This window comes from Gracilinanus agilis, chromosome 4, assembly GCF_016433145.1.
Source record: "Gracilinanus agilis isolate LMUSP501 chromosome 4, AgileGrace, whole genome shotgun sequence".
Taxonomy (NCBI): domain Eukaryota; kingdom Metazoa; phylum Chordata; class Mammalia; order Didelphimorphia; family Didelphidae; genus Gracilinanus; species Gracilinanus agilis.
The window spans coordinates 474,033,755-474,057,708 of NC_058133.1; the positions used below are offsets into that span (position 1 = coordinate 474,033,755).

Here is a 23,954-nt window from a genome sequence, read left to right on the forward strand (position 1 = left end):
CCAGGAGGAATTCCAGACATGTGAAATGGCCAGGGAAAATGCTTGGAATTGGGAGATGGAGCATCCTATTCAAGGAACCGCAAAAAAGCCAGTGTCACTGGGCTACAGAAGACGTGGAAGGGAATGAGGTATAAGGAAAGGCAGGAGGGGACTAGTTAAGAAGGGCTTTAAAAGTCAAACAGAGGATTTACATTTGATCCTGCAGGCAATAGCGAGTGACCGGGCTTTACTGGATATGGAAAAGGACCAAGACGGCATGGCCAGTCTTATGCTCTAGGAAGATAGGTTTAGTGGCTGAATGGAAGGTAGACTGGAGTGCAGAGGGGGCTGAGGCAGGCAGACCCCCTGTGGCTTTAGCCATGGGCCCAGCATGGAAGTGATGAGAGTCTGGATCGGGATCGGGGCAGCATCAGAGGAGAAAAAGCACATATGCAGGAAATGTTGTGAAGGTAATAACTTTCAGTTAGGAATAGAGTACGTATGTCATTCTGTCTGATTTCACAGTTCCTGTCCCCAACCCAATCAGATGGAATACAACAGGTATCACCCCTTTACAGATGCAAAAATGAAGGCTGAGAGAGGTTCAGTAGCTAGTCCAAGATAGTGAGTCTCCAAGGTAGGAGGGTGCACCCAGGGGAAAAGCCAAACCTCATTCTTTGAGGGGTTAACTCTAACAGAGATAGTAGTAGAGCAGAGACATTCTATTTATTTGGTGGCCCATCCTGCTGCCATCACTGATTTGGTCCAACAGCTATGAAGACAACCACATTGGCAAAATGCTCCACAGTTCATTTGGCTTCTCCCCACTCCCTTTTCTCACAATTTCTGTGATAATGAAGTAACAGCCCACCTCCTGCACTCTCCCCTATGAGCACTCTCTTTGGCAGCCCTCATGGGCTCCCCCACACCTTTCACTGTCACATGTGGACACCATTACTCTTCTGTGGCAGCACACAAAGATGGGCTGAGGGTCTCTTGTAAAGAGCCCATTCACCTCAAGAGGTCATGTTGTTGATTCTGTGAGGATCCCCTTATACCACCACAGTCATTTCACATTTCTCTCTCTATCTCTTTCTCTTCCCCACCCCACCCCCCTTTTTTTTGGACAGTTCTTTTATGCCATTTCCAGCAGCAAGTCGTCCAACGTGATCGTCCTGCTCTTGGCCCAGATCATGGTGAGTGGGTGGAGCCATCTCCACTTGGAAATATTGGAAGCCCTTACTCATTAGCACTCTCTAGGCCCTCTCTGGCGGGTCAGCTCCCATGGAGGTGCCTCCTGTTCTGACTTCTGTCATTTGATCTACAGGGCATGTATTTTGTCTCTTCGGTACTTCTCATCCGCATGAGCATGCCCCCAGAGTACCGCACCATAATCACTGAAGTCCTTGGAGAACTGCAGTTTAACTTCTACCACCGCTGGTTTGACGTGATCTTCCTAGTCAGCGCTCTTTCCAGTATCCTCTTCCTCTACCTGGCGCACAAGCAAGCTCCCGAGAAACACATGACACCGTGAACAGATGAGATTCAGACCTGTTGCAGACTGCTGAAAGCCCAAGGGGCAAAGTCAGAACATCAGAGAGGAGGGAACTGAGGGGTTGGGTTTTTTAGACGACAGAAATGCCATGGTGGCTTACACTGCCTCCTGCATCTCTATACCTCATTCCACCAGGATACAGTGATCATTTGTGTTATCAGGATTGGCAGGAGAGTGGGTGAGCTTGCAGGCCATAGGACATTTCCCATATTCAATATGGCACCCACAGTGGAAAAATCAAAGGGAGTGGAGATCAAAGGAAATATTGGAAAACCAAGGCAGAAGAGATTGCATTGCTGCTATTCTTGGGTGATTTTTTATTTATTTATTTGAATTCAGATTTCATCAAGAACAAGAAAGGGAAACTGGAAGTCATTAAAATCAAAGTTTTTGTGGTACATTGGTTTCATTTTACTTTTTAAGCCCTTTTGGGGATCATTTTGCCCAGATAAGACCATATACAGACCATGGAAGCACATACCATGGTTACTGGAGCTGAAGCCCAGAATTGACAGATGGAACACAAACCCCCTACATTTAAAATATAAAGGGCAACTGCTTGTTGGCTAGGAATTTCCTTTTCCTTAATCTAACAACAGCAGTTTTATGTTGAGATATCAGTGCATCTTCTGTGTTGGTCATCTGGGGATCAGCTGAAAGAAGTTCTACCAGAGAAATAATAGCCTCTTTTAAGTCTTCCTTTTAGCTATAACATCATTTGAATTGGGGATATTCGTTTCAGAATGACCCATGAGAATTTAGAGGAGAGAAAATAGGATGAGTACATAAGCTGTAGGAAGGGAAGGGATGTGAGTTCTAAGTCCACCTTCACCACGATTGTTTTATCCCGGACTGTAGCTTCCCATCAGAGCTGGCATCTGAAGCAAAGAAAGCTTACCAAGGCAGCCAAAAAGGAAAACACACACTCTTGCCATAAAAGTACTGTTGATGTTTATTCTTCATAGCACTTAGAGTTGGTAGCACACTATTTCTAAGAAAGGCTGATCTGATCGGATTTCATAAATCTAATAAAGCAACTGCCTCCCCTACTAATTGTGAATCACCTTTAGTGCTTGAGAGGCACTGGCCTGTGCTGAGACACCTAACTACTCTCTGTCTCAAATGATAACAAGAGAGAGATTGTGGGGATGAAGTGCCTCATGGGTTCTCATTTTCTAACTTAACCACAAACAAACTGGCTCTCTACAGCAGCTGTCCCTAAGATGGGGACAGGTTCACATGGAGTCCTTTCCTGTAGAGTTACTTTCTACGCAATGGGTGACAGCTTGTTCTTTGGGAGAGAATTATTCCTATCAAATTCCAAGAGACATATTCTAGTCAAAGCCAGAGATTGGTGTTATCATAGTTCAGTGTCTTCAGAGCTGGTAGAATGAGAGGATATGCTGTCAGCCTGCACAGAAAAAAAGAACAAAAATTATTTACAAATGATGGAACTTGAAATCCCAGTGATCACCTACAAAAATGTTCCATGGAGCATAAATTAATCCCTAAGATTGACTATAAAAGGCAGCAGGACACCTGAGCTCTAATCTTGGCTTTGGATCTGTCATCTTATTTGACTTCACAGACTTCCCTCTCAGAGGAAACAAAAGGCATGAGAGTAAATCTGTAATAATGGTGTTGTGGCCTTCCAGTAGGAATGTCATGGCTAATTGAAGAATATCAGGTCCAAAGTCCAAGATCAATGAGTAATTTAGTGTGATAGACCAGAGATTTTGCTAAAGTAGTGATCTAGAGCCTTCATGGTCTGGAAGAAACACAGGACAAGGGTTCAGATGACCCACAGGCCCTGATCCACCACAGACCTGCAGGCAGTGTAACTTTGGACAAAGGCATTCTTCTTCTCTTGTTCTAAGTTTTCTCATCTAAAAATTAGAGCCAGACTAGGTAATTTTCCAGCTCTGAAATTCTGTGATTGAAAAGCTTGACTTGACAAGATTCCAAAGAAACAAGTTATGTAAAGTGGAAGAAGCAGTGAACTTTGAATCAGAAAACCTGATCTGAGGCCTGGTTCCACCACTTAGTACTTGTATGGCTTTGAATAAATCATGGCCCCTCTGAATCTCTTCCCCCATTTGCAAAATGAGGGAATTGAACTAAAGGATCTGCTATTCCTTCCTACTCTCCCATTCTTTTTTGTATAGGATTAGTTTTCCTGAAGTTAGAAATATTCTTCAGTGATTATAGGTTAGGAACACACCTAATTAACTGAAAATCTCTATGAATTAAAAAAGTCAAGACCACTCACTCGTTCTTTTGGCGTGGATGAGTCTCTCTCTGCCTCGGCTGGTGGCTCCTCAGGAGAATCAGGGGAGTTCTCTAATGGATCTGCCATCGAGGAACTAATCGGTATTTTCTTAGCCTGAAAGTAAGTGTAGGCCTTCTTTCCACAGACCAATAGACTGACACTTTTTCCACTGTTCTGGATTTTTTCCACCACCCCCTCATAAGGTTCATCCATCACATTCACTCCATTCACTTCAATGATGTAGTCATCATCTTCTAGACCAGCGAGGTCAGCAGGGCTGCCCTTCTGTACCTGTAAACAAAGACACCAAAGGATTTCAGTATCCATAATGCAAAAAGATAGGTTCCATTTGCCTCCTTGCTCAAGATAAATATTGGAGATGAGAACTGAGTATATTTAGCCCTGCTGTTAATTTTCTTGAGCGTGTCTTTCTCAGCTTTCGGTATTCTACCTGTAAAAGCCATGCCTCACACCACTAGCGTAAGAAATAGTTGCATGCTATCCTTTGGTGTAATGTCGTGGGATTCTTACATCTTAACCATTTGGTGACTTCAGCGTCTCTACCTAAGACTTTGGATTCTCACATCAGGGCAGAAAATAGGCATACAAGTGTGGGGTCCCAGCTCAAGTGGTAGTGTGCCACAATAGGATCAGAATGGACCACTGAAGGAAGGAATTTGCAGGAACGAGCAAGCAAGGTGAAAATACACAAAAGCAAAGCAAAGGAGCTTTGGAACGTTCGTGGGGGAGAATTCTGAGAGCAAAGGAATCCAGGGTTGACCGTTGAAACCCTCAGGGTCTTTTGGAGCTTGAACTCTGGTGGGAGACAGCTCTGGACCAATTCTCCTGATCCAAACAGCAATTTCCTATCCAAAGTGATTCCTGAGAAGAGACTTGTTAAATCCTGTTCCTGTCCTGAATACCTGGAAATCTCTACCTGTGTGGACTCTAACAAGAAGCAATTTTCCTGAAGGGCCTGCCCAGAGGGGAGACTGACAGCCAGCAGGAGTTCTCACAACCTGATCTGCTAACAGCCTAGAGACTATTGATCCATTATTTTATCCTAGGGTTAGTTATTGATAGGAAACAACAAGATCAGTTAGGATTTTCCATGGTCTCTCGGCTGAAGCTGAGGGTTGGGCCTTGTCACCCATTAGCCGGGGCTCCTACATTCTCTTTCCTGATCTACCTTTACTATCCTGTTAAATAAATCTTTCAACTTAAAGGGAAGCCATCAGATTGATTCACTGAAGAAGAGTGAAGAGAGACTGGTGGGTGGAGGTATTTTCCCTGGAGTGAGAGCTTTCTCAGCCTCGGGTTAAGCCAAACTCCTGAGTCGCCCAATACTGCACTCTCTCCGGCAGCTTTCTGTTCAGAGTTCACTAAAGGAGGGCTAGGTCAAAGCAAAACTTCCTAGCCAAGTTTGCTTTCCTGCTGAGGTGTTCTCTATCCTGACAGACTGCTGCATCATCATGCCCACCATTCTACTCTGGATAGAGATGGGGTAGCCATTTGCTCTCTGTCTTAGGGGGAAATACCCTGACAGGTCAAGTTGCCCAAATCAACTGACCATTTGACAACAACCCAGGAGTTTTCCCTACCTTTCTATAGAGAAAAGCAACCGTCTTTTACTCTCTGTCCCTGAGGGGGATACCCTGTAGACCTGGTTAAGCTAAACCCAGGTTGCCCATTCCATCTTTCTTACAGGGCATCTTTCCTACCTTTTTACACCATATTAACCACCTATAAGACATTCACTGAACTCGACTCTGAAAATGTTTATCTGGAGATAATTGAGCAGAAAATTGTAAAGGAAATGAAGATCTGATCTTTACTTTTCCAGGAAAACTCATGGGCTTGGGACAACATTGGCAGCTATTTAATAGTCCATGGTGGGGGGCACCTACGTGGCTTAGAGAATTGAAAGCCAGACCTAGCGATGGGAAGTCCTGGGTTCAAATGTGGTCTCAGACTCTTCTTAGCTGTGTGACTCTGGGCAAGTCACTTAATTCCTGTTGCCTAGCCCTTGCCACTCTTCTGCCTTGGAACCAATACACAGTTTTGATTCTAAGATGGAAGATTAGGGCTTAAAAAAAATAGAGCATGGTGGTGATGCAGAGCCCAATTATGGTTTGGACTGCCCTTAGGACTCTAGTATATTTGAGCCAAGTAGGCTTACCTCTTTGATGAAGCATCCAGGCTGATCTCGAACAGCGTTTAAGTGGAAGCCGTAGCCCTCCTGGCCTTTGACCAGACGGCAGAGCTTGGGCTTGTGAGTCACCACTTCCTCCGGGGGAGCAGGGCTCGAGGCCACGGGAGAAGGAGCAGCAGGAGCCTCCTTGATGGCACCATTAGGAAGTGCTTGATTTTGAAGGTAGTAGAGAAATGGAGAAAACTGAGCCTTTGAAAAGAGAAATACGTGTTTGACTTGATGGAAAGACCTTGGGCTTTGGGTCATAGAAATATGTTATGGTTTGATTTCTGAGACAATGTGCTCATTTCACTCATTTAGGTCCCCAAACCTTAGCCCCATAGGCTGACAATTTTCATTGCTTCACAACCACAAAGGTTCTGGAGGGAACGAGGTGGTAAAGTGTGGGTGTGGCATGTTTTAAAATATCTGTATATGATAAAAGAAAAACATACTAGATTAATTGCTAGAACACCCTAATGTTGGCTCGAATTTCTTATGTATTGCAATATTCCTTTTTTCTAGAGGAGGGCAAACAAGTCTCTGAAAAATCCTCTGTGTGTCAATTGCGTCACTTCCAAAATGGGCAGAATATGAGTTCTATATCCTTAGAGGACTGCTGAGGATTAGTGAGCTAATGTCTACCAAGTTTCTTGTTTTCTGAAAGCATGAGACACCGTGACTATATCACTGAGGTGTCTGAGAAGGCTCAGATCTACAAGAAGAGAACATTTATCCACACCAAGTTTTAAGAATAGTCAGTATAGGCGCAGATTTTGAAAGTTAAAGCTAACCCATTGCTGTTGTCCTTTGGAAAACTTGGATCTAGAGTGCCTGTTATTCTTGCTACAGCCTCAATAGGCCATGCAACAACATACACACACACACACATTCTCTCTCTCTCTCTCTCTCTCTCTCTCTCTCTCTCTCTATCTATCTATCTATCTATCTATCTATCTATCTCTATCTCTATCTCTCTCCACTCCAGTGGCTCCTTATCACCTCCAGGATCAAATTATAAAATCCTCTGTCATGCGGAGTCCTCCATAACCTGCTCCCGTTCTTACCCCAACATACTCCTCTTCCCCCAACATACTCTGAGGTCCAGAGACACTGTCTTCATTGCCATTCCTTAATCCGGGCCTTCACTGGCTGTCCCCCATGCCTGGGATGCTCTCCCTTCTCATCTTGCCTCCTAGCTTCCCAGGCCTCCTTCAAGTCTCAGCTAAAATTCCTCCTACAGGAAGCCTTTCCCAATCCCTCTTAATTCTAGTGTGTGCCTTCTGTGGATTTTTTTCTAGTTTATTCTATCTATAACTTATTTGTATATACTTGTTTACATGTTGTCTCCTCCATTGGGCTGTGAGCTCTTTGAGGGCAGGGACTATCTTTGCCTGTGTGTTATCCCCAGTGCTTAGCACAGTGCCTGGCACATAATAGGCACCTAATAGATACTTATTGACTGACCAGCTAGTGGAACCACTAGCAGTCTGTCTCATTCCTTCCAAACCTATTCTTCCCTAGCTCTTCTCTCCTTGACCCCAGCAAAAAATAAAAATAATATAAAAGTCATCGCCATAATGGGACATGTTACACCGAGTGAGACTGTGCTTAAGAAGCATCTCTTAACTTTCTGAATGATGACTGCAGTAGCTTAGAACTTCCTAGCTGCCCAACTCAAGTGATTAAATTACCTTTTCAGGGGTACTTTTGTACGAATATTCCTTATCAGTCATTTTCCATATCTTGAAAGAAAATAGGAGGCAGCAAAGTTTCTAAAGGTTCATGGTCCAAGAAAAGGTAATTCTGGTCATTTTCTATCTCAGCCCTCAATACAAGTTCACAAAATTACCTGACAATAATATTATGTCTCTATCTAAAGGCATAAGGGGTCAAAATAGCTAAACTTCTAGAAAGAACGGTCTACACTTGTTGCTGCTAAACCTTCATCACCCCTTCATGTACAATCTTCCTATTGTCATTCAATTTTAGAGCAGGCAGCCTAGAGATAATCATCAGAGGGAAGGGACTAGCATTATGGGAAACCAGAAAAGGCTTGTAGAAAGGGAGATTCTAAATTCTCTAGCATAGCCCTAGAGGTATCTCTTCAGGTTGTCCTCAACCCATCTGTCAACATTTTATTTGCATAGTAGAGTTTAATTAGTTGTGAGTAACAAACTATCATCTGCTTTTTATTTCTCCATCTTGATTACAGTGCTATCTTGAGAGACAGTCAAATGCTTCTATGAAATCCTAATTCACCATTGGCTGTATTTCCCCGATTTACTGCTTTGGGAGTCCTATCAAAAAGATTTGTCTAACATGACATTCCCAGTGAATACGCAAAGTCCTAGTAATCGATTCTGCTTCATCTTGTTCACCAACCCTTTGTTTAATGTCTTCTAAAATCTTGTAGAGCATAGACATCAAACTTAACAGTCCATTTTGACAGAATGATCACAGACTAATAATAGATCTAGAGCTGGAAGAGATCTCAAAAGCCATCTGGTCCAATCCCCTCATTTCAGAGAGGAGAGGACTGAAGTTTAAGAGATTGAAACTCGCACAAGACACTATTTCTCTTTTTGTTTTAAAGTGAGAACATCTGCTCATCTTCCAGCTCCTCTACTTTTCCACATCTCCCCGAAAATGTACAATATTGGTTCTTGGATCACATTTGTAAGGCTGGTTTTCCCCAGCACTCTGAAATGTAATTCATCTGACCCTAAACTTGAACTCATTTAAACCATTTACATGCCAACTCTACCTCTTCATCTATTTTTGAACTCAAATTTTGCTCTCAATGATCTCTCCATTCCAGTTTGACGATTTCTCCTTGGTGGAAAAAACTCAGAATTAGTTGAGTTTTTTGCTTTCATCAGTTAACATTAAATTATGGCCCAACCAAGACAAGTAGCCAGTATTAGCCAGTGAGAGGAAAAGAAGGTAAAAAGTGGCTGGGAATTTGGCATTCTTTAGCAAGATCTCATAGCTCACAGCTAATTACTATTGCAGCTACTATTTACCACTGGGGAGCTGGCAGTTATCTGATAATTATTAATTACAGCCAACAGAGCAAGGTGGCAGCAGATAATATAGGAGCTTCTCTCTTACAAAACCCTTATTACTGCAAACATATGAAGGGGCTGGGCAGTTTCCAAAGAAAAGTAATGGCAAGGAGTTATTCGGCAAAGCCATAAATAGGATGATCAGAATTTCAGTAGGTACAGAGAGAAATAAAACTGGTTCTGTAAGATTAGCATGTACTGTACCAGACTGATCTCTGCTAGGTTGAAAAAAACCCTTCTCTACTATTAACCTTAAGAATGGGAAGAAGGAGAACATGTTTGTAATGGTTTTTCGATCCTATTGACCACCCCTTCCTCCTAGACACTCCCTATTCTCCAGGTTTCCATGACACACTTTCTTTTGGTCCTCCTCCTTTCTGCCTGACTTTGGCATTAACTCAAGGCTTTATTCCAGGCCCTTTTCTCACTTCTCTTTGGTGATTTCCAAGCTACAGTGGGTTCAGTGATCATGTCTACACCAGTGACTCATGTAATACACTTGTATGTATTTTTGTGTACTCAAATAAATCTATGATCTCATCAGTTTGGGAGTTCCTACCTGTAATGCAGATTATAAGCCATCCTGGGGTAACTTTTTTTCATGTCCTCCCAAAAGTTCATCCCAGGAGGTCCATTCAACATGCTGGAAGCCTTCTTTGCTTTCTCCCAACATTATAAAGGTACCAATGGAGAACTCTGTCTGTGTACCTGTCACACTCTCTTTTGCCCCAAGGCTGGCCCATTTTCTCTTCCTGCCAGGCAATTCCTTGATTTTAGCCTTTATTCTTTTTCTCCTTTGTAGCGCCTCTTTAGTTAGATGTTACAGCCTACTCCCATCCACCATATACCTTTTCATTGCCCTGTCTGTAATATTCCCCACCTCACTGCTATATATCATTGTTTTATGTGTGAGGGAAGCCTTTGTTTTCAAGGGAAATGTGGGGTTAGTCAAACAAGTTTTGCAATTCAAGCAGTCCCATCCATTCCCCTTTTTCTCAACTCTGGACCCAATTCATGGTCCATGTCTAGTGTCTATCTCAAATATACACAGCAATGGATAAGCTCTATTAGGTGTCCATCCAAATGCACGTTGAAGTACAAGAAACAGACATTCTTCATTTACTTTGTCTTTGTCTTTCCTGTGTGGATGAACAGGCCAGACTCCTCTGAGTGATTATAGATCTCTTCCAGGAGGTTCTGCAATGTCTTGGGGCTTGATATAATCAGCACACTGTGATCCACAAACAGAAACATATGGCAGATACCATTGAGCACTCAATTCCTCCTTCTCCTGTACTCTGTGTTACATCTCCTCAGGCCCAGTGTTGAATACCTTTGGTGAGAACACTTCACTTGCTGTCTATTATCAGACGATCATCTTCCAACTAGTCCAGAATGGTCTTACTCTACGAGTAGGAGACACTTTGCTGCAAATAAGCCCATGAGGCAGCATTTTGTTCTATTGAATCAAATGCTTTAAAAAAATAACCAACAAACTTTATGCACAGTGAGATTTTATATTCCCCTTATCTTTCAGCTAATTGCAAAATGAAAACAAAATCCTTGGGACAATTATGTATAACCAAGTAAAATAAATTACTTCACTGATCACATCCAAGAAATATGCCTCACACTGTACCTTAAATCCATCATCTCTCTGACCAGAGGTAGGTTTTCTTGTTGGCCTCCTGAAATCATGATTGGTCATTATATGATTGACATTTTCTAGGAAAATACATATTTCCCTAACCCTTTATTCCTAGAGAAGAACTTGGTAGAATAACAACTTAACATTTTATAGCACTTTATTTATATATTATCTCATTTTATCTTCACCACAACCCTGTGGTAAAGATATTATTATCCCTGTTTTACAGATTGAGGAGACTAAGGCTGAATGAGGCTAAGTGGAATGGCCAGGGTCAGAGAGCTGGCAAGTGTCTGAGACAAGATTTGAACTAAGGATGGTCTTCCTGACTCCAAGTCCAACATCCTATCCATCACTGCCTAATAGCTATCATTATATTTGTCATAAGTTATGTCCCTAAAAGTCAAATCTAATTAACTGATGTTCTTTGCTAACTCTTCACTTCCCATAGCATCCTCTCTCTTATAAAATTCCTACCTTCAATTGGCTACTGTGATGAAAACGCCAGCCGTGTTCCTAAATCCTTTAGGTTCCTGACCAGTTCTTCATAATCTCAAGAGACATCTTCTAGGTTCCTTCTTAACATGGTCACTCTCACATCAATCCCTAGAAGTGGGTAGTGGTTTCAGGTTGGGCAAGTCTCAGGAGGCTCTCAGTCGTGTTCTACATGTATCCCCCTGGAGAGCAGCATTCCACTGACTGGCCATCTGGAGAACCCACAGATGCTTCCATAGCCCTCGGCAAGGAGATGCTTACTAAGTTTGTCCTCAAAAAAAGATATATAGAAAAACATGTGCCTCAACCCCCCCTTTTTTTTAAACAAATCTGGAAAGACAATGAGTGTGGAAGACTACATATCATGTCTGGGAGTGGGCTTATGTTGATTAGTGTAGCTGAACTGTTTTCTCATTTTCCTTTTCTTTTTTAATAATGGATTGCTTTCAGAGATGGGGGAGGGATACAGTGGGAAAAAAGTGAAGTAAAAGCAAAAGGCATCAATAAGAACTTATTTTTAAAATACATAAAAGAATTTAAAAGAGCTTCAGGTCACCTCTATTCAAAGCACCAAAATAAGACAAGTGGAGATTTACAGTTTTATGTATGGATTTTCATCTTTTACCTTCAAATTTCTGTTTTAAACCATTTTAATTGGAGCAAAAAGTCAAACAGATTATTCTCGATTTTTTTAATATGAGCCACAGTTTAAGAAATCAAATTTCTCTTGGGGTAATTGACCTTAGCAAGACAGTGTATATGATAAACCCAAAGATCCCAGCTTTGGGGACAAAAATCCACTACTTGACAAAAACTGCTGGGGAAATTGGAAAACAGTATGGGAGAAATTAGATTTAGATCAACATCTCACACCCTACACCAAGATAAACTCAGAATGGGTGAATGACTTGAATATAAAGAAGGAAACTATGTAAATTAGGTGAACACAGAATAGTATACCTGTCAGATCTTTGGGAAGGGAAAGATTTCAAAACCAAGCAAGAGTTAGAAAAAATTACAAAATGTAAAATAAATAATTTTGATTATATTAAATTAAAAAGGGTTTGTACAAACAAAACCAATGCAACCAAAATTAGAAAGGAATCAACAAATTGGAAAAAAAATCTTTATAACAAAAACCTCTGACAAACCACTACCCACTTCTAGGGATTGGTGTGAGAGTGACCATGTTAAGAAGGAACCTAGAAGATGTCAAATATATAAGGAGCTAATCAAATTGTACAAAAAATCAAGTCATTCCCCATTTGATAAATGGGCAAGATACATGAATAGGCAATTTTCAGATAAAGAAATCAAAACTATCAATAAGCACATGAAAAATCTAAATCTCTTATAATTAGAGAAATGCAAATCAAAACAACTCTGAGGTACCACCTCACACCTAGAAGATTGGCTAACATGACAGCAAAGGAAAGTAATAAATGTTGGAGAGGATGTGGCAAAATAGGGACATTAATGCATTGCTGGTGGAGTTGTGAATTGATCCAACCATTCTGGATGGCAATTTGGAACTATGCCCAAAGAGCGCTAAAAGACAGCCTGCCCTTCGATCCAGCCATAGCATTGCTGGTTTGTACCCCAAAGAGATCATAGATAAAAAGACTTGTACCAAAATATTTACAGCTGCACTCTTTGTGGTAGCAAAAAATTGGAAAATAAGGGGATACCCTTTGATTGAGGAATGTCTGAACAAATTGTGGTATCTGCTGGTGATGGAATATTATTGTGCTCAAAGGAAAAATGAACTGGAGGAATTCCATGTGAACTGGAATGACCTCCAGGAATTGATGGAGAGAAAAAGGAGCAGAACCAGGAGAACATTATACACAGAGACTGATACACTGTGGTACAATTGAATATAATGGACTTCTCTACTAGCAGCAATGCAATGACCCAGGACAATTCTGAGGGACTTATGAGAAAGAACTGTGGGAGTAGAAACACAGAAGAAAAACAACTGCTTGGTCACATGGGTCAATGGGGACATGATTAGGAATGTAGACTCTAAGTGATCACCCTAGTGTAAATATTAATAATATGGAAACAGGTCTTGATCAATGACACATGTAAAACCCAGTGGAATTGTCATTGGCTATGGGAGGGGGAAAGGAAGAGGGGAGGGAAAGAATGTGAATCCATGTAACCATGGAAAAATTTTCTTAATTAATCAATTAAAAAAAAAAACCAAATTCCTTTCTTTAGGGCTAGACAGAACCATGAGTCAGGTAGGTGATACAATGAATAGGGTACTGGGCTTGGAGTCAGGAAGACCTGAGTTCAAATCTAGCCTCAGACATTTATTAGTTGTGTGACCCTGGGCAAGTCACTTAACCCTGTTTGCCTCATCTATAAAAGTTTCCTCATCTATAAAAGATAAGCTGGAGAAGGAAATAGTAAACCACTTCACTATCTTTGCCAAGAAAACACCCAATGGAGTCACAAAAGGTTGGACACAACTGAACAATGGCAAAAACCATAAGAAACATCTGGCCCAACATTTTACAGATGAGAAAACAGGCCTAGATAAGTGAAGTGACTTACCCAAGATTATATAACTAGATACTTCTAAAGTCATGACCTTTAAATGACAAACAAAATTAAACCAATCCTGTGGGCCCTAAGTCTTTTTTCTACCCAAGATTTCAAAGTTTCTGGAGATACAATACAGATTTCTTTTAACATCATTCATTCACCTGTGAACCTAGAGGAATGAGTAACAATCAATGGATCTTTTGAGAATCTCTGCCATTTTTAAGCTACATATACTCCAAGAAGAAAGAACTCCCACCTCTGTGCTTATCTGTCAGGAGCCACTAAATTAAATGCTCATGGAAGGCCTCCTCCAATTAAAGAAAGGCTTCTTAGTACCTTCCTTAGTGCACCATCACCTTTGGATTACTGCTTCAGAAAGTGTGAAAGCACCATGTGTCTGTTGTAGAGCCTTCCTCCATGGATTTTCTTTTCTTCTTTTTCTTTTGTATCATGTTCTTCCATTAGTCAACTTCTTGACACTGGCTTTGATTCCCATTTGTTCCTTTAGCCTTTTTTTTCTTCCCAGCTTCCTTCCTGGATAATTTCTTCCATCCTTCCTAGAACCTTTCTCTTTAATAAGACAATAAATAACAGTCTTCTTCAAGCCATTTGAGCCTCCAGCATTTTTTGCACGCATAATTAATGAGCACTTGGGCCAAGAAGACAAACATGGTACCTGCCTAGGTATTTCACAACAATAATTACCTTACAACCCATCCTTCTGCCTTTTCAAGATGAACTACAGTCTTCTATGGTTCCTGCTGGAACCCCTGCAAACTACCTGCCTAACATTAACAACAAACCTGTTTTTTATTAGCTTTATTTTGTATATATCAAGAATCCCAAACAGTGGATGGAGCTTAATTGTCAGACAGTCAACAAGCATATGTTAAGCACCTTTTATGTGCCATAAGCAATGGGGAGACAAAGGCATAAAAACAATCCCTGCCCTCAAGAATCTCATAGTCTAATGGAGGAGCCAACATGTAAACAACTATGTACAAAGAAAATGGAGACACAATAAATTTCAGATAGGAAAGGCATGGACATTAAGGGGATCTGGGAAAGGTTTATTGTAGAAGATGGAATTTTAGCTGGAACTAAAGCAGAGATGAAGAGGGAGAGCATTCCAACCAAGAGGGAAAGACTGTGAAAATGCCTGGAATGAGATGAAAACTATTGCTTTTGGCTGTGAGTCTACTACTATAGCCCGTGATGCAAACATGGTCATCAGATCATGCTCTTACATAACTTACCAGTTTATACATGGCGTCCGTCTCCTTGTCTACCACCAGGAGTGAGGTCTGATCTCCACCTTTTTTAATCTTCTCCACCACACTGTCATGATCCAGAAATTCCACTGATTCTCCATTAACAGCGATGAGCAGATCATTATTCTTCAGACCAGCCGCTTCTGCTGGGCTTCCAGAATCTATGTCTTTGATGATCTGACCTACTCCCCCATAAACCAAATGGTCAGAAAGATTCTTCTCTTTCTGGGAAAATGCCCTAACTATGGAGATGGTGAGAGGAAGGCTAAGGATGAAAGGATACAGAGGGGTAAGGTGCTCTCTGTATTAATTCTTAAGCTGCCATAGAGGTAAGCCATAAATGATAGAATCTATCCCATCCTCCTATCTACTTGCCCCAAAGTAGGTGAGCATAGAAGGGCCAGAAAGTGTAATGTCCTTAGGAAATGTCCATCTTTCCTGTCATCTCAGGGGATGTTGTGGAATGGCAAAGTACATGCAGTCTTCATTCCTGCTCAGAATTTTCACATTAAAGCAACAGGTTGGACCTTAATATGGAAAGACACTTTGGAGGTAAAAGAATGTTGGGGTTGAAAATTTCCATTACACTACTTCATAAAATAGTCCACGTGCCTTAAATCTCAAAACAAGTTGGGAAAGGCAGTTATCACTATTTTCATTTTATAAGTGGTTAAACTGAGACATGGGAGACTTAATGATGGACCCAAGGTCACAGAGTAAAGAATGATCATTCCCCCTTGCCCACCACCCAATACCTTATTCCCATCCCCTTCTTCATCCACCTCCAAATTCTAACCAAAAGCCATCCATCCTTTCATTGTGCCTTCTGGAATGCCTGTTCCAAAGGCAACAAACTTGCCCTTTATCCTAAGTCTTTTCTTCTCCCATTCCTTCCACCTTCTAGCTATCACTGAAACCTTGCTCCCCTCTCTAACATAGCCTTCTTGGTCACCCTTTCCAATGTTGGCCGCACCTTCACTCATTTCCTTTGGCTTACAGGTTGGGGTAGGGGCATTGGAATACTCTTTGTTCCCCATCACCATTTCCAGTTTCTTCCTCTACTTCCATCACTCATTAACCTTTTCTCCTTTGAGATTCATGCATTTTATATCCACCACCCAATCAAAATCCTGAAAGCTCTTATCTACAGATCTCCAGGTCATTCCTCTTCTTTCTTCAACTACTTTAGTATCTAGCTCACAATTTTTCTCTTTTCCCTGACTCCTGCCTTCATAGTAGTAGGCTAAATCAGAATACATACTGATTTACCTTCAAATCGTTTCTCCATTCCTCTACCTATTCACTTCTCATGACCTATTCCTCTACGACAACTCAGCCACACACAAAAATGGTTAAGCGTTAGAGGTGGGATTGGAATCTCAGTCTTCTCAATACCGAGTCCAGTCCTCCATGCCAAGTTGCTTAATAAATGCTTAATGAATCAATTTAAATTGATACAAATGGCCTCATATGAGGGGGCTTCAATACACACATTAACTCCCCCTGAAATACCTTAAGCACTTAGTTCCTCAAACTAAACATTTCCCACAACCCACTCCTCTACCCCACCTCAGCCACACATGAAGATGATCATACTTTTGCTTTTGACTAAATATACAACCTACATGTGTCTGAAATCCCTTACCTGACCATAATCTTTTGATTTTCCACTTATCCCTCTGCCTTGCCCTTACCAAACCCTACTCTTCACCCATTCCACAACCTCCAATCCCTTAAGCCTTTAATTCTCTCCCAGCCCATATCCCCTGCTCTTACCACTCTCTCCTCTTTTCCCCATCTTGACCCTTTCAGGAGCATTCAACTCTACACCATCCTCTTTTCTTGAGTCCCTACCCCAGCCCTTATCATTTTGCCAATTGTACCCTCCCAAGCCTCAGCCTTGGATCATTCCCATCATCTGTTATGGTACAGTGATCCCTGGTATTGAACCCTCCCCGGATCTAAGGATTGATTTAGGCTGTTCCCATAGAAAGTCAGGAGAGCCTGACAGAACCCCAGGACCAGAGTTTGACAGAAAACAACTGGATAATTGAGCTTAAGAAACTTGGAAGCTCCTTACCTTTCTGCCCCGGGCCTACTCTCAAGTAAAATCCATAGCCACCTCTTCCCTTCATCATGTCCACAATCCGGGGCTTGTGAGGAAGCATCATCAGACTGGCTGTCTCTCTTTTGACTTTTATCTTATGTTCGTTGTAGTACTTGTCCATGTCCTTGTCTATCAGCAAAAACATAATTTGGCTTCCAGCTTTCTTCACCTATAGAAGCACATATAAGAGGGCATGTTGTCTAAATCAATAGCCCCAGGGGTCCAATGTTAGGGAATGAGCAAATCTCTGATTACTGGCTTTGTGATGGTGGTGATATAGTGGACAGAGCCTAACCTAAGAAGACCTGATCAAATCCATCCTCAAACACTAACTAACTGTGTGTCCCCAGACAATTTACTTCATCTTTATCTGCCTCAGTTTCCTCGCCTGTGAAATGGGAGTGACAACAAAGTTGTTGTGAGGATCAAATGTGATAATACTTGTAAAAGTGCTTGGCACATAGTAGGAATTTAATAAATGCTTACCCTCTTCTTTCCTCCCCCTCTTTAAAGTCAGTCAACAATTAAGTGTCTACTGTGTACTAGGCACCTTGCTGAGCCCAAGGGATACAAAAAAAATGCAAAAGACCTTCAAGGAGCTTATAGTGTGATGGAGGAGACTACACAGCCAGTGATTTATAGGCAAGGGGTATTCAGGATCGATTAGAGATGATCAACAGAGGGAGGGGACCCTGGCTTTAGGAAGTGCGGTGTTCTCCTTTCTGCTGTCCTTTTGTCTCTTAGTTATGTATCTTCTCTCTATCTTTCTCTCCAATTCTCTTCTTTTTCAGAAAATTACATCCCCATGCAAAGGTAACAGATTCCTCTGAGAAGATTAGAAATATACAGAAGTCGCTATGGAAAAGGGACTAAGTAACTGGAATGCATGCTGGAGCAAGGAAAAGGCAAACATAAACTTGTAAAATCCTCAACTCCTTCACATCACAGCCCAAATCCCACCTACAGAAAGCTTTTGCCAGGGACCTTAACGTTAGTGCCTTGCCTCCAGTGTGCTTTTCTGTATAGCTCTTGTTTCAACATAGTGGTTTCTAGGTTGCCTCTCTAAATTAATTCAAGGAGCTCCCATTGAGCTCCTTGAAGGCAGTGGTTGTTTTTGTCTTTCCATGTATCCCCAATGCTTAGAGTGCTTAGAACAGTGCCTGACATTTAGGAAGCTTTTAATTAAAGCTTGACTTGACTTAATTCTCTTTGATCGCATGAATGTCTCTTGGATTTTCAGAGCTCAATTTGACTTACTATTTTAATATGTCTATATTTGAGACATGCTTTTCCATAATCCATGACACCATATTGGGTTCTCAAATCAGAAATAACTGGGAAATCTAGGGACCAGTTTAACTTTATATTCCTCAGTTAAATAATATCATATTATCTCCCAACACATACTTTATAAACTATGTCTTTCAAGAAGGAAAAAAAAGTTTGCTTTTTTAAAGACTAAAATGTAACTCCTGTTCTTTTGCTAAGTTCCATTATAAATCTGGATATGTGTCCTCGAAGGATAGAGGGAGAAAAACAACCTGTGATTTCATTAGTACATTGGTCCCAGGTAAGACCATTCCCTCTACCAATACAGGTCAACTCTCTCCCTAAAATTCAGTGTAAAGAGTTGCCTAAGACATTGAGAGATTAGGTGATTTGACCAGGTTCACATAAACCACTCCAGGTCAGAGATAGCACCAGAATTCGTGTTTTTATGGCTTCAGGGCCAGCTCTCTATCCTCTACATTCTACTGTCTCTCATGGAAACAGGAAAAAAATCTCTCAATAGATTTAGTTCAAATTTTTGGTGAGGATGTTTTGAAATGCTATTCTCCAAAACATGCTCTTATGGGAAATCAATGAATAGATGAATGAATGAAGAGGCATATATGTATATATATGCATATATATAATCTATATTAATATGTATATTAAACACTTACTATTTGCTAAACACAGAAATAAATCACCGACAATATAAATACAAAAAGAAAGATCACTTCTGCAGTCAAGGAACTTAGGCCCTAATAAAGGAAGACAGCACATACAATGGAGTCATGATAAGGAAAGAGTGTTTTAGACTGGGAAGTTACAGGAATGGTAAACAAAAACATGAGGTCATTGATTGACATTTCCTTTCTAGGAAAGGTAATATCGATTTTGATTCCAGAGCTGGAGAGAGAAAAAGGAACTAAAAAAAGGAGACTGGGCAGTGGCATAGCATGAAGATGACTATAAAGCAGCAATGTGGTGGATGTGGGTAAGTCTAGTTCTGGGGAATTGTCACTGGTCAGAACTCAGGACCTCAAAGCAATGGTCCCGTGAACCCAAAATGCTATGCATTTGGCCCAAAACCTTATTCCAGGTCCTATATCAACTTTTCTGTTACTGGTCAATCTGTCCCTAGGGAGAGATGAAAATTCATATCTATCATCTTCTTTCAAGTCTTGTTACCAATTTGAAGAAGAGAAGATAAAAGCAGCAAATACTACCTCAATAAAACTAGGTTATACCTTTTCAACCACCTCTTCATGGCTAGCATTTTCCACATTCTCCCCATTCACTTCAATCAGACGGTCTTCAGATTGTACACCAGCCTTTGAAGCCACACCTTGGGGAATCAAGTCAGTCATGTACACTCCCTTTTTACCTAGAACAGAGGCAAGGGAAGAAAAGGAAGATGATTCATTCCAGGCAGCAGGAGGGTACAACTGGTGCACTAACACTTCAAAGTCCCTAAAGCCTGAAAAATGAAGAGATTTCAGCGGATAATGCTAAATTACAATTTCACATCTTCGTGGTTAATCCACTCTTTCTTAGCAAATAAGACCAAAAACTCTGACTTTTCATCAGGAAGTATAAGAACAACACAATCCTTAAAAACCTGCACAGAAGAGGCACTTTTTGGGGTTGCTTATAATTCCTGATCCTTTCAAAAATACAAGTGGGTTCTAATTAAAAATCTTATGGCTAGCAAACATTTTAACCAGGAAGCACTGTACAAAGATAATGTTTACTCACTATATTGAACGTTTCTGGTTTTCCTCCTCCCTGTTTGATCACGTCTCCTTTGCGGATCTTTATTTATATTCTTTCTTCCCTCAAGGCTTTGCCATGGACCTTCTTCTATTTTTTCTCTATATTATCTCAATTGGTGATCTCATCAGCCCTCATGGCTTATTTATCTCTGTGCAGATGATTCCAAGTTCTACATCTGTCTCCTGAACTAGATCTAGTCCAGCTTTACCAACTACCTTTTGGACATCCAAAAGAGAACTTTCTATCTTCCCCCAAAACTTCCCCTATTAGTGTCATGGATGGTCACTGAGTCTCAAAATCCTGGGTATCATCCCTCACCTCACATATCCAGTCTCTTACTAGATCTTATCATTCCTACCTTGACAAAATCTTTCATATGTAACTCCTACTCTCTACTCATATTGATGAGTCCATGGATTTACCAAAGCTTAAGTCACAAGAAGAACATAGAGAGTGGGTTAATGAATCAACTGACACTATAAAGAATTTCTCAAAAATATAATCGCTATTGATGGTGGGTCTGGGAGGATCATCTTCCTGGAACATGTTATGATGGAATTGGTAAAAACCCTGTTTCTATAAGGCTGGCCAAAAGCCCACTGAGTAGAAGGATGCCAGGATGCCAGGCAGCCTAGGAGCACACTGCTCACTGATTGGCCAAGAAGTTGCAAATTGAATCAAAACATGTCCTCCGAGAGGCTACACAGAGGTAAACCCAACCATCAGAGATAAGGTGAATCTTTATGCACTAAGATTTCTGTGAGTTATTACAATGAAGCTTCAAGCCTGCTCAGCCCAAAAGCTAGAATAAAAACTAAAGCAGTCTTCAAGGCAAGGTTCTGTGGAAGGAATGGTCTTTTTCAGTCAAACATATCAGTCAATAACATAATGTCAACAATATGACAGACATATGTTTCTGCTAATGTCCATCAGCTGACACATTTGTGGGCTGTGCCCTAGTTAACTCTTGCTGTCTCACTCAGCTGCTTCTCACTGCCCACTAGAGTCATTCTACCACCAAAAAAAAAAAAAAAAAAAGGTGTTGAATCTGAAAAAAAGAATAATAATAATTTGCTTACTAAAGCAAACTGTTAGGCTTCGTTCCCTTAATATGCTATGGTTCACTACTAAGCCTCATTAAAGAAGACATTAGACTTAAAACAGATAATGTACAATCTTCGAATTTGAATATAATTGGACATTAGCTATGAAGCCTACCCAAAAATATTGTTGTGAAATAACTGACAAGGAAGGGACTCAGAGTCTATGGCCAAAATAGGATTTCTCCCTCTATGGAAGAAGATAACTGATCTTTATGGGGATCAAACCTGTAATCTGGAGCCTATTAACATCAGGTTCCAACCTCTTTCATCATTTACATGAGCTAACCAGCCCAGATACTGCAACAATACCAGATTCTGACCAGAAGACAGTATACCCAATCTTATTTCCATAAAATTAAAATACATTAATCCAGTATTAGGTGGCCCCTAACATTTTCTAGCTGTGTGACCCTGGACAAGTCATTTGACCCCAATTGTTTGCCTTTGCCACTCTTCTGTCTTAGAATTAATACTTAGACAAAAGATAAGTTTTTTTAAAAAAATGTTTAACCTAATATGAGACTGCATTGGAAAAGTAACAGAAAAGAAGTATTACTGGCCAAGAAATAACTGTCCTAATATTCTACCCTCTTAAAATGGATAAAAGAAAATCCAGCCTCCTCTAAAGAGACTGATTATAAATCCCTCAGTTAGATTCAAGTTCATAGAAGCTCCAAGCAAAAGGATCCTAAGGTACCAACAACCTCCTGGAAAACTGCACTAGAAGGAACCATTGAAAATCCAAGCTTTTGTTCACTTGAAAAGTCTCCCAGGAAGGAAACAGCTATCAGATAATTAAATCACCAAGGGACAACAAAGGAACTGAGAAGAATGCTTTTCCCTTCTACCTGCCGAAATCTGGGAAGGCTACACAGAGGTAAAAATGGTCCCAAACCAGCCTCTAGCTAAGTGCACTCACCTTGGACAGTTTTCAGAGAGAAGCCATAAGAGCTTCCCTCCTTCACCAGGTAACAGAGCCGGGGCTGGCTCCCTGCACCCGCTACACCATTCATCGATGGGGGTGATTCCTTGTCTTTCTGATTCAGTTCCTTCAGGTTCATCCCTTTTTTTACTGCTTGTTCATAAGACACACCATCCAGAACTAGGAATGTCACTGAATTCCCACTTTTCTTGACCAGATCCACAACCTGAGATGAAGCAGTAGAAATTGAATGAACGACCTAGAACAAACCAAGGTAGATACCTCACCTTTGCCTTGAGGGACTTGGGTTCTCAACTCTACGTGACTCGATTTCCCTCAGACTTGGCTACTCCCCGGTGGCAGATGATGTCCTCCCCATTCATCCTCCTTCCACGTGAACTATCCCTGAAGATCCAAAATCAATCTAGGTCCAACCTAGCAGAACTTTTCTAGTCCTGAAAGGTTCCAGCAAATGCGATCCAACCCCAGCCCAGAAGACCCCAACTAGAGGAGAACATCCTTGGGTAGCCAGTCCACTCAGTGGTTATTGTCTTAAAGCAGAGTTCAACTATTGGTGGGGAAAAGTTTTGTAAATCTAAATATGAGCGTTGGCATATGCAGAAACTCTCAGATTGGGAAACAGCTTCCACATAAAGACTGGGGACCTTCTCTAGGACCTTCTCTCCCTAGGAGGAAGAGGGGAGAAAGCTACCCTGGCTGACTGATGGAGGCGCAGGACGGAAACATCACCCCTCTCCAGAAAAAAGAACTCTGGGTGCAGAGAATGCATCAAAGTTATGAGCTTGTAGGTCAAGAAGAATGGAGGGAACAGAGATCCCCACAAGTCTCATTCACCTTCAAGTGTTCTTCTTTGTCCACAAACACCCCATTAATACTGAGAACCCGGTCGCCATCTTTGAGGCCTCCTTTCTCAGCTGGGCTACCCTGTTCTACCACACGAACCAGGTGACCCTCGGTGTCTTTCTCAATCCGGAGGAAGAAGCCATAACTTTGCCCATCTTGTTTGGAAAGTTTACATTCTCGAGGTGTGATGGTAGAGGCCATGTCTGTTCACAAAGGAAGGAAGAAGGGAGAAAGAGATGAGTTGATCATAGTAGTCGAGTGGCATGGCAGCGCATAGGGTGCTGGACCTGGAATCAGGAAGCCCAGAGTTCAAATCTGACCTCAGATACTAGCTGTATGACCGTGGGCAAATCATTTAACCTCTGCCTGCCTGAGTTTCCTCATCTGTAAAATGGGAATGATAATAGCACCTACTTCCCAAGGTTCTTGTGAGGATAAAATAAGATAATATTTGTAAAACATTTCACAAACCTTAAAATGCTACATCAGTCATAACTATTATTATTTATTATCTGCTATTCAACTTTCCCAGAGCTGATCCAGATGCCATCCTTGGGTTTCCTTTCATTGTCAACATAAGGGCATGTAGAAAGTGTAGAACAGAATGAACCAATCACCCAAGCTGAATAAGAACCCTCTCCTCTATCCCTGGGACTCTGGCTCAGTTCTCAGATCTAGTTCAGTAGATTTTGGTAGACAGAGAATTATTGGAGTCTGGACCCAGCTGCCCATAACCCACCATAACCTTTCCCTGGAAAGCAAAGAATCTTTGATGTAGATACCTACAGACCTGTCCACTGCACCGAAAGTCAGCACTTAGCAAAATACTCTGACCATGTTAGGTGTTCAATATATATATATATATATATATATATATATATATATAT

General features: G+C 41.2%; 2 protein-coding genes across 2 annotated transcripts in view; one reads left to right on the plus strand and one right to left on the minus strand.

The window, feature by feature from the left end:
- The window catches only part of LOC123244218 (Golgi pH regulator), a 41,284-nt gene extending 39,352 nt beyond the window's left edge, over positions 1–1,932 (plus strand). The window contains exons 13-14 of the mRNA XM_044672553.1: positions 1,110–1,175; positions 1,307–1,932. Of these exons, the coding sequence (XP_044528488.1) occupies positions 1,110–1,175; positions 1,307–1,513 (273 nt within the window). The 3' untranslated portion in view covers positions 1,514–1,932. The remainder of the gene's footprint in view (positions 1–1,109; positions 1,176–1,306) is intronic.
- A 530-nt stretch (positions 1,933–2,462) lies between these two features.
- The window catches only part of PDZK1 (PDZ domain containing 1), a 53,895-nt gene continuing 32,403 nt past the window's right edge, over positions 2,463–23,954 (minus strand). The window contains exons 2-9 of the mRNA XM_044672552.1: positions 23,059–23,270; positions 22,201–22,429; positions 19,653–19,789; positions 17,110–17,305; positions 15,015–15,211; positions 5,983–6,204; positions 3,804–4,094; positions 2,463–2,945 (exon numbers count right to left, since the gene is read on the minus strand). Coding sequence (XP_044528487.1) covers positions 2,895–2,945; positions 3,804–4,094; positions 5,983–6,204; positions 15,015–15,211; positions 17,110–17,305; positions 19,653–19,789; positions 22,201–22,429; positions 23,059–23,268 — 1,533 coding nt within the window. The 5' untranslated portion in view covers positions 23,269–23,270 and the 3' untranslated portion in view covers positions 2,463–2,894. The remainder of the gene's footprint in view (positions 2,946–3,803; positions 4,095–5,982; positions 6,205–15,014; positions 15,212–17,109; positions 17,306–19,652; positions 19,790–22,200; positions 22,430–23,058; positions 23,271–23,954) is intronic.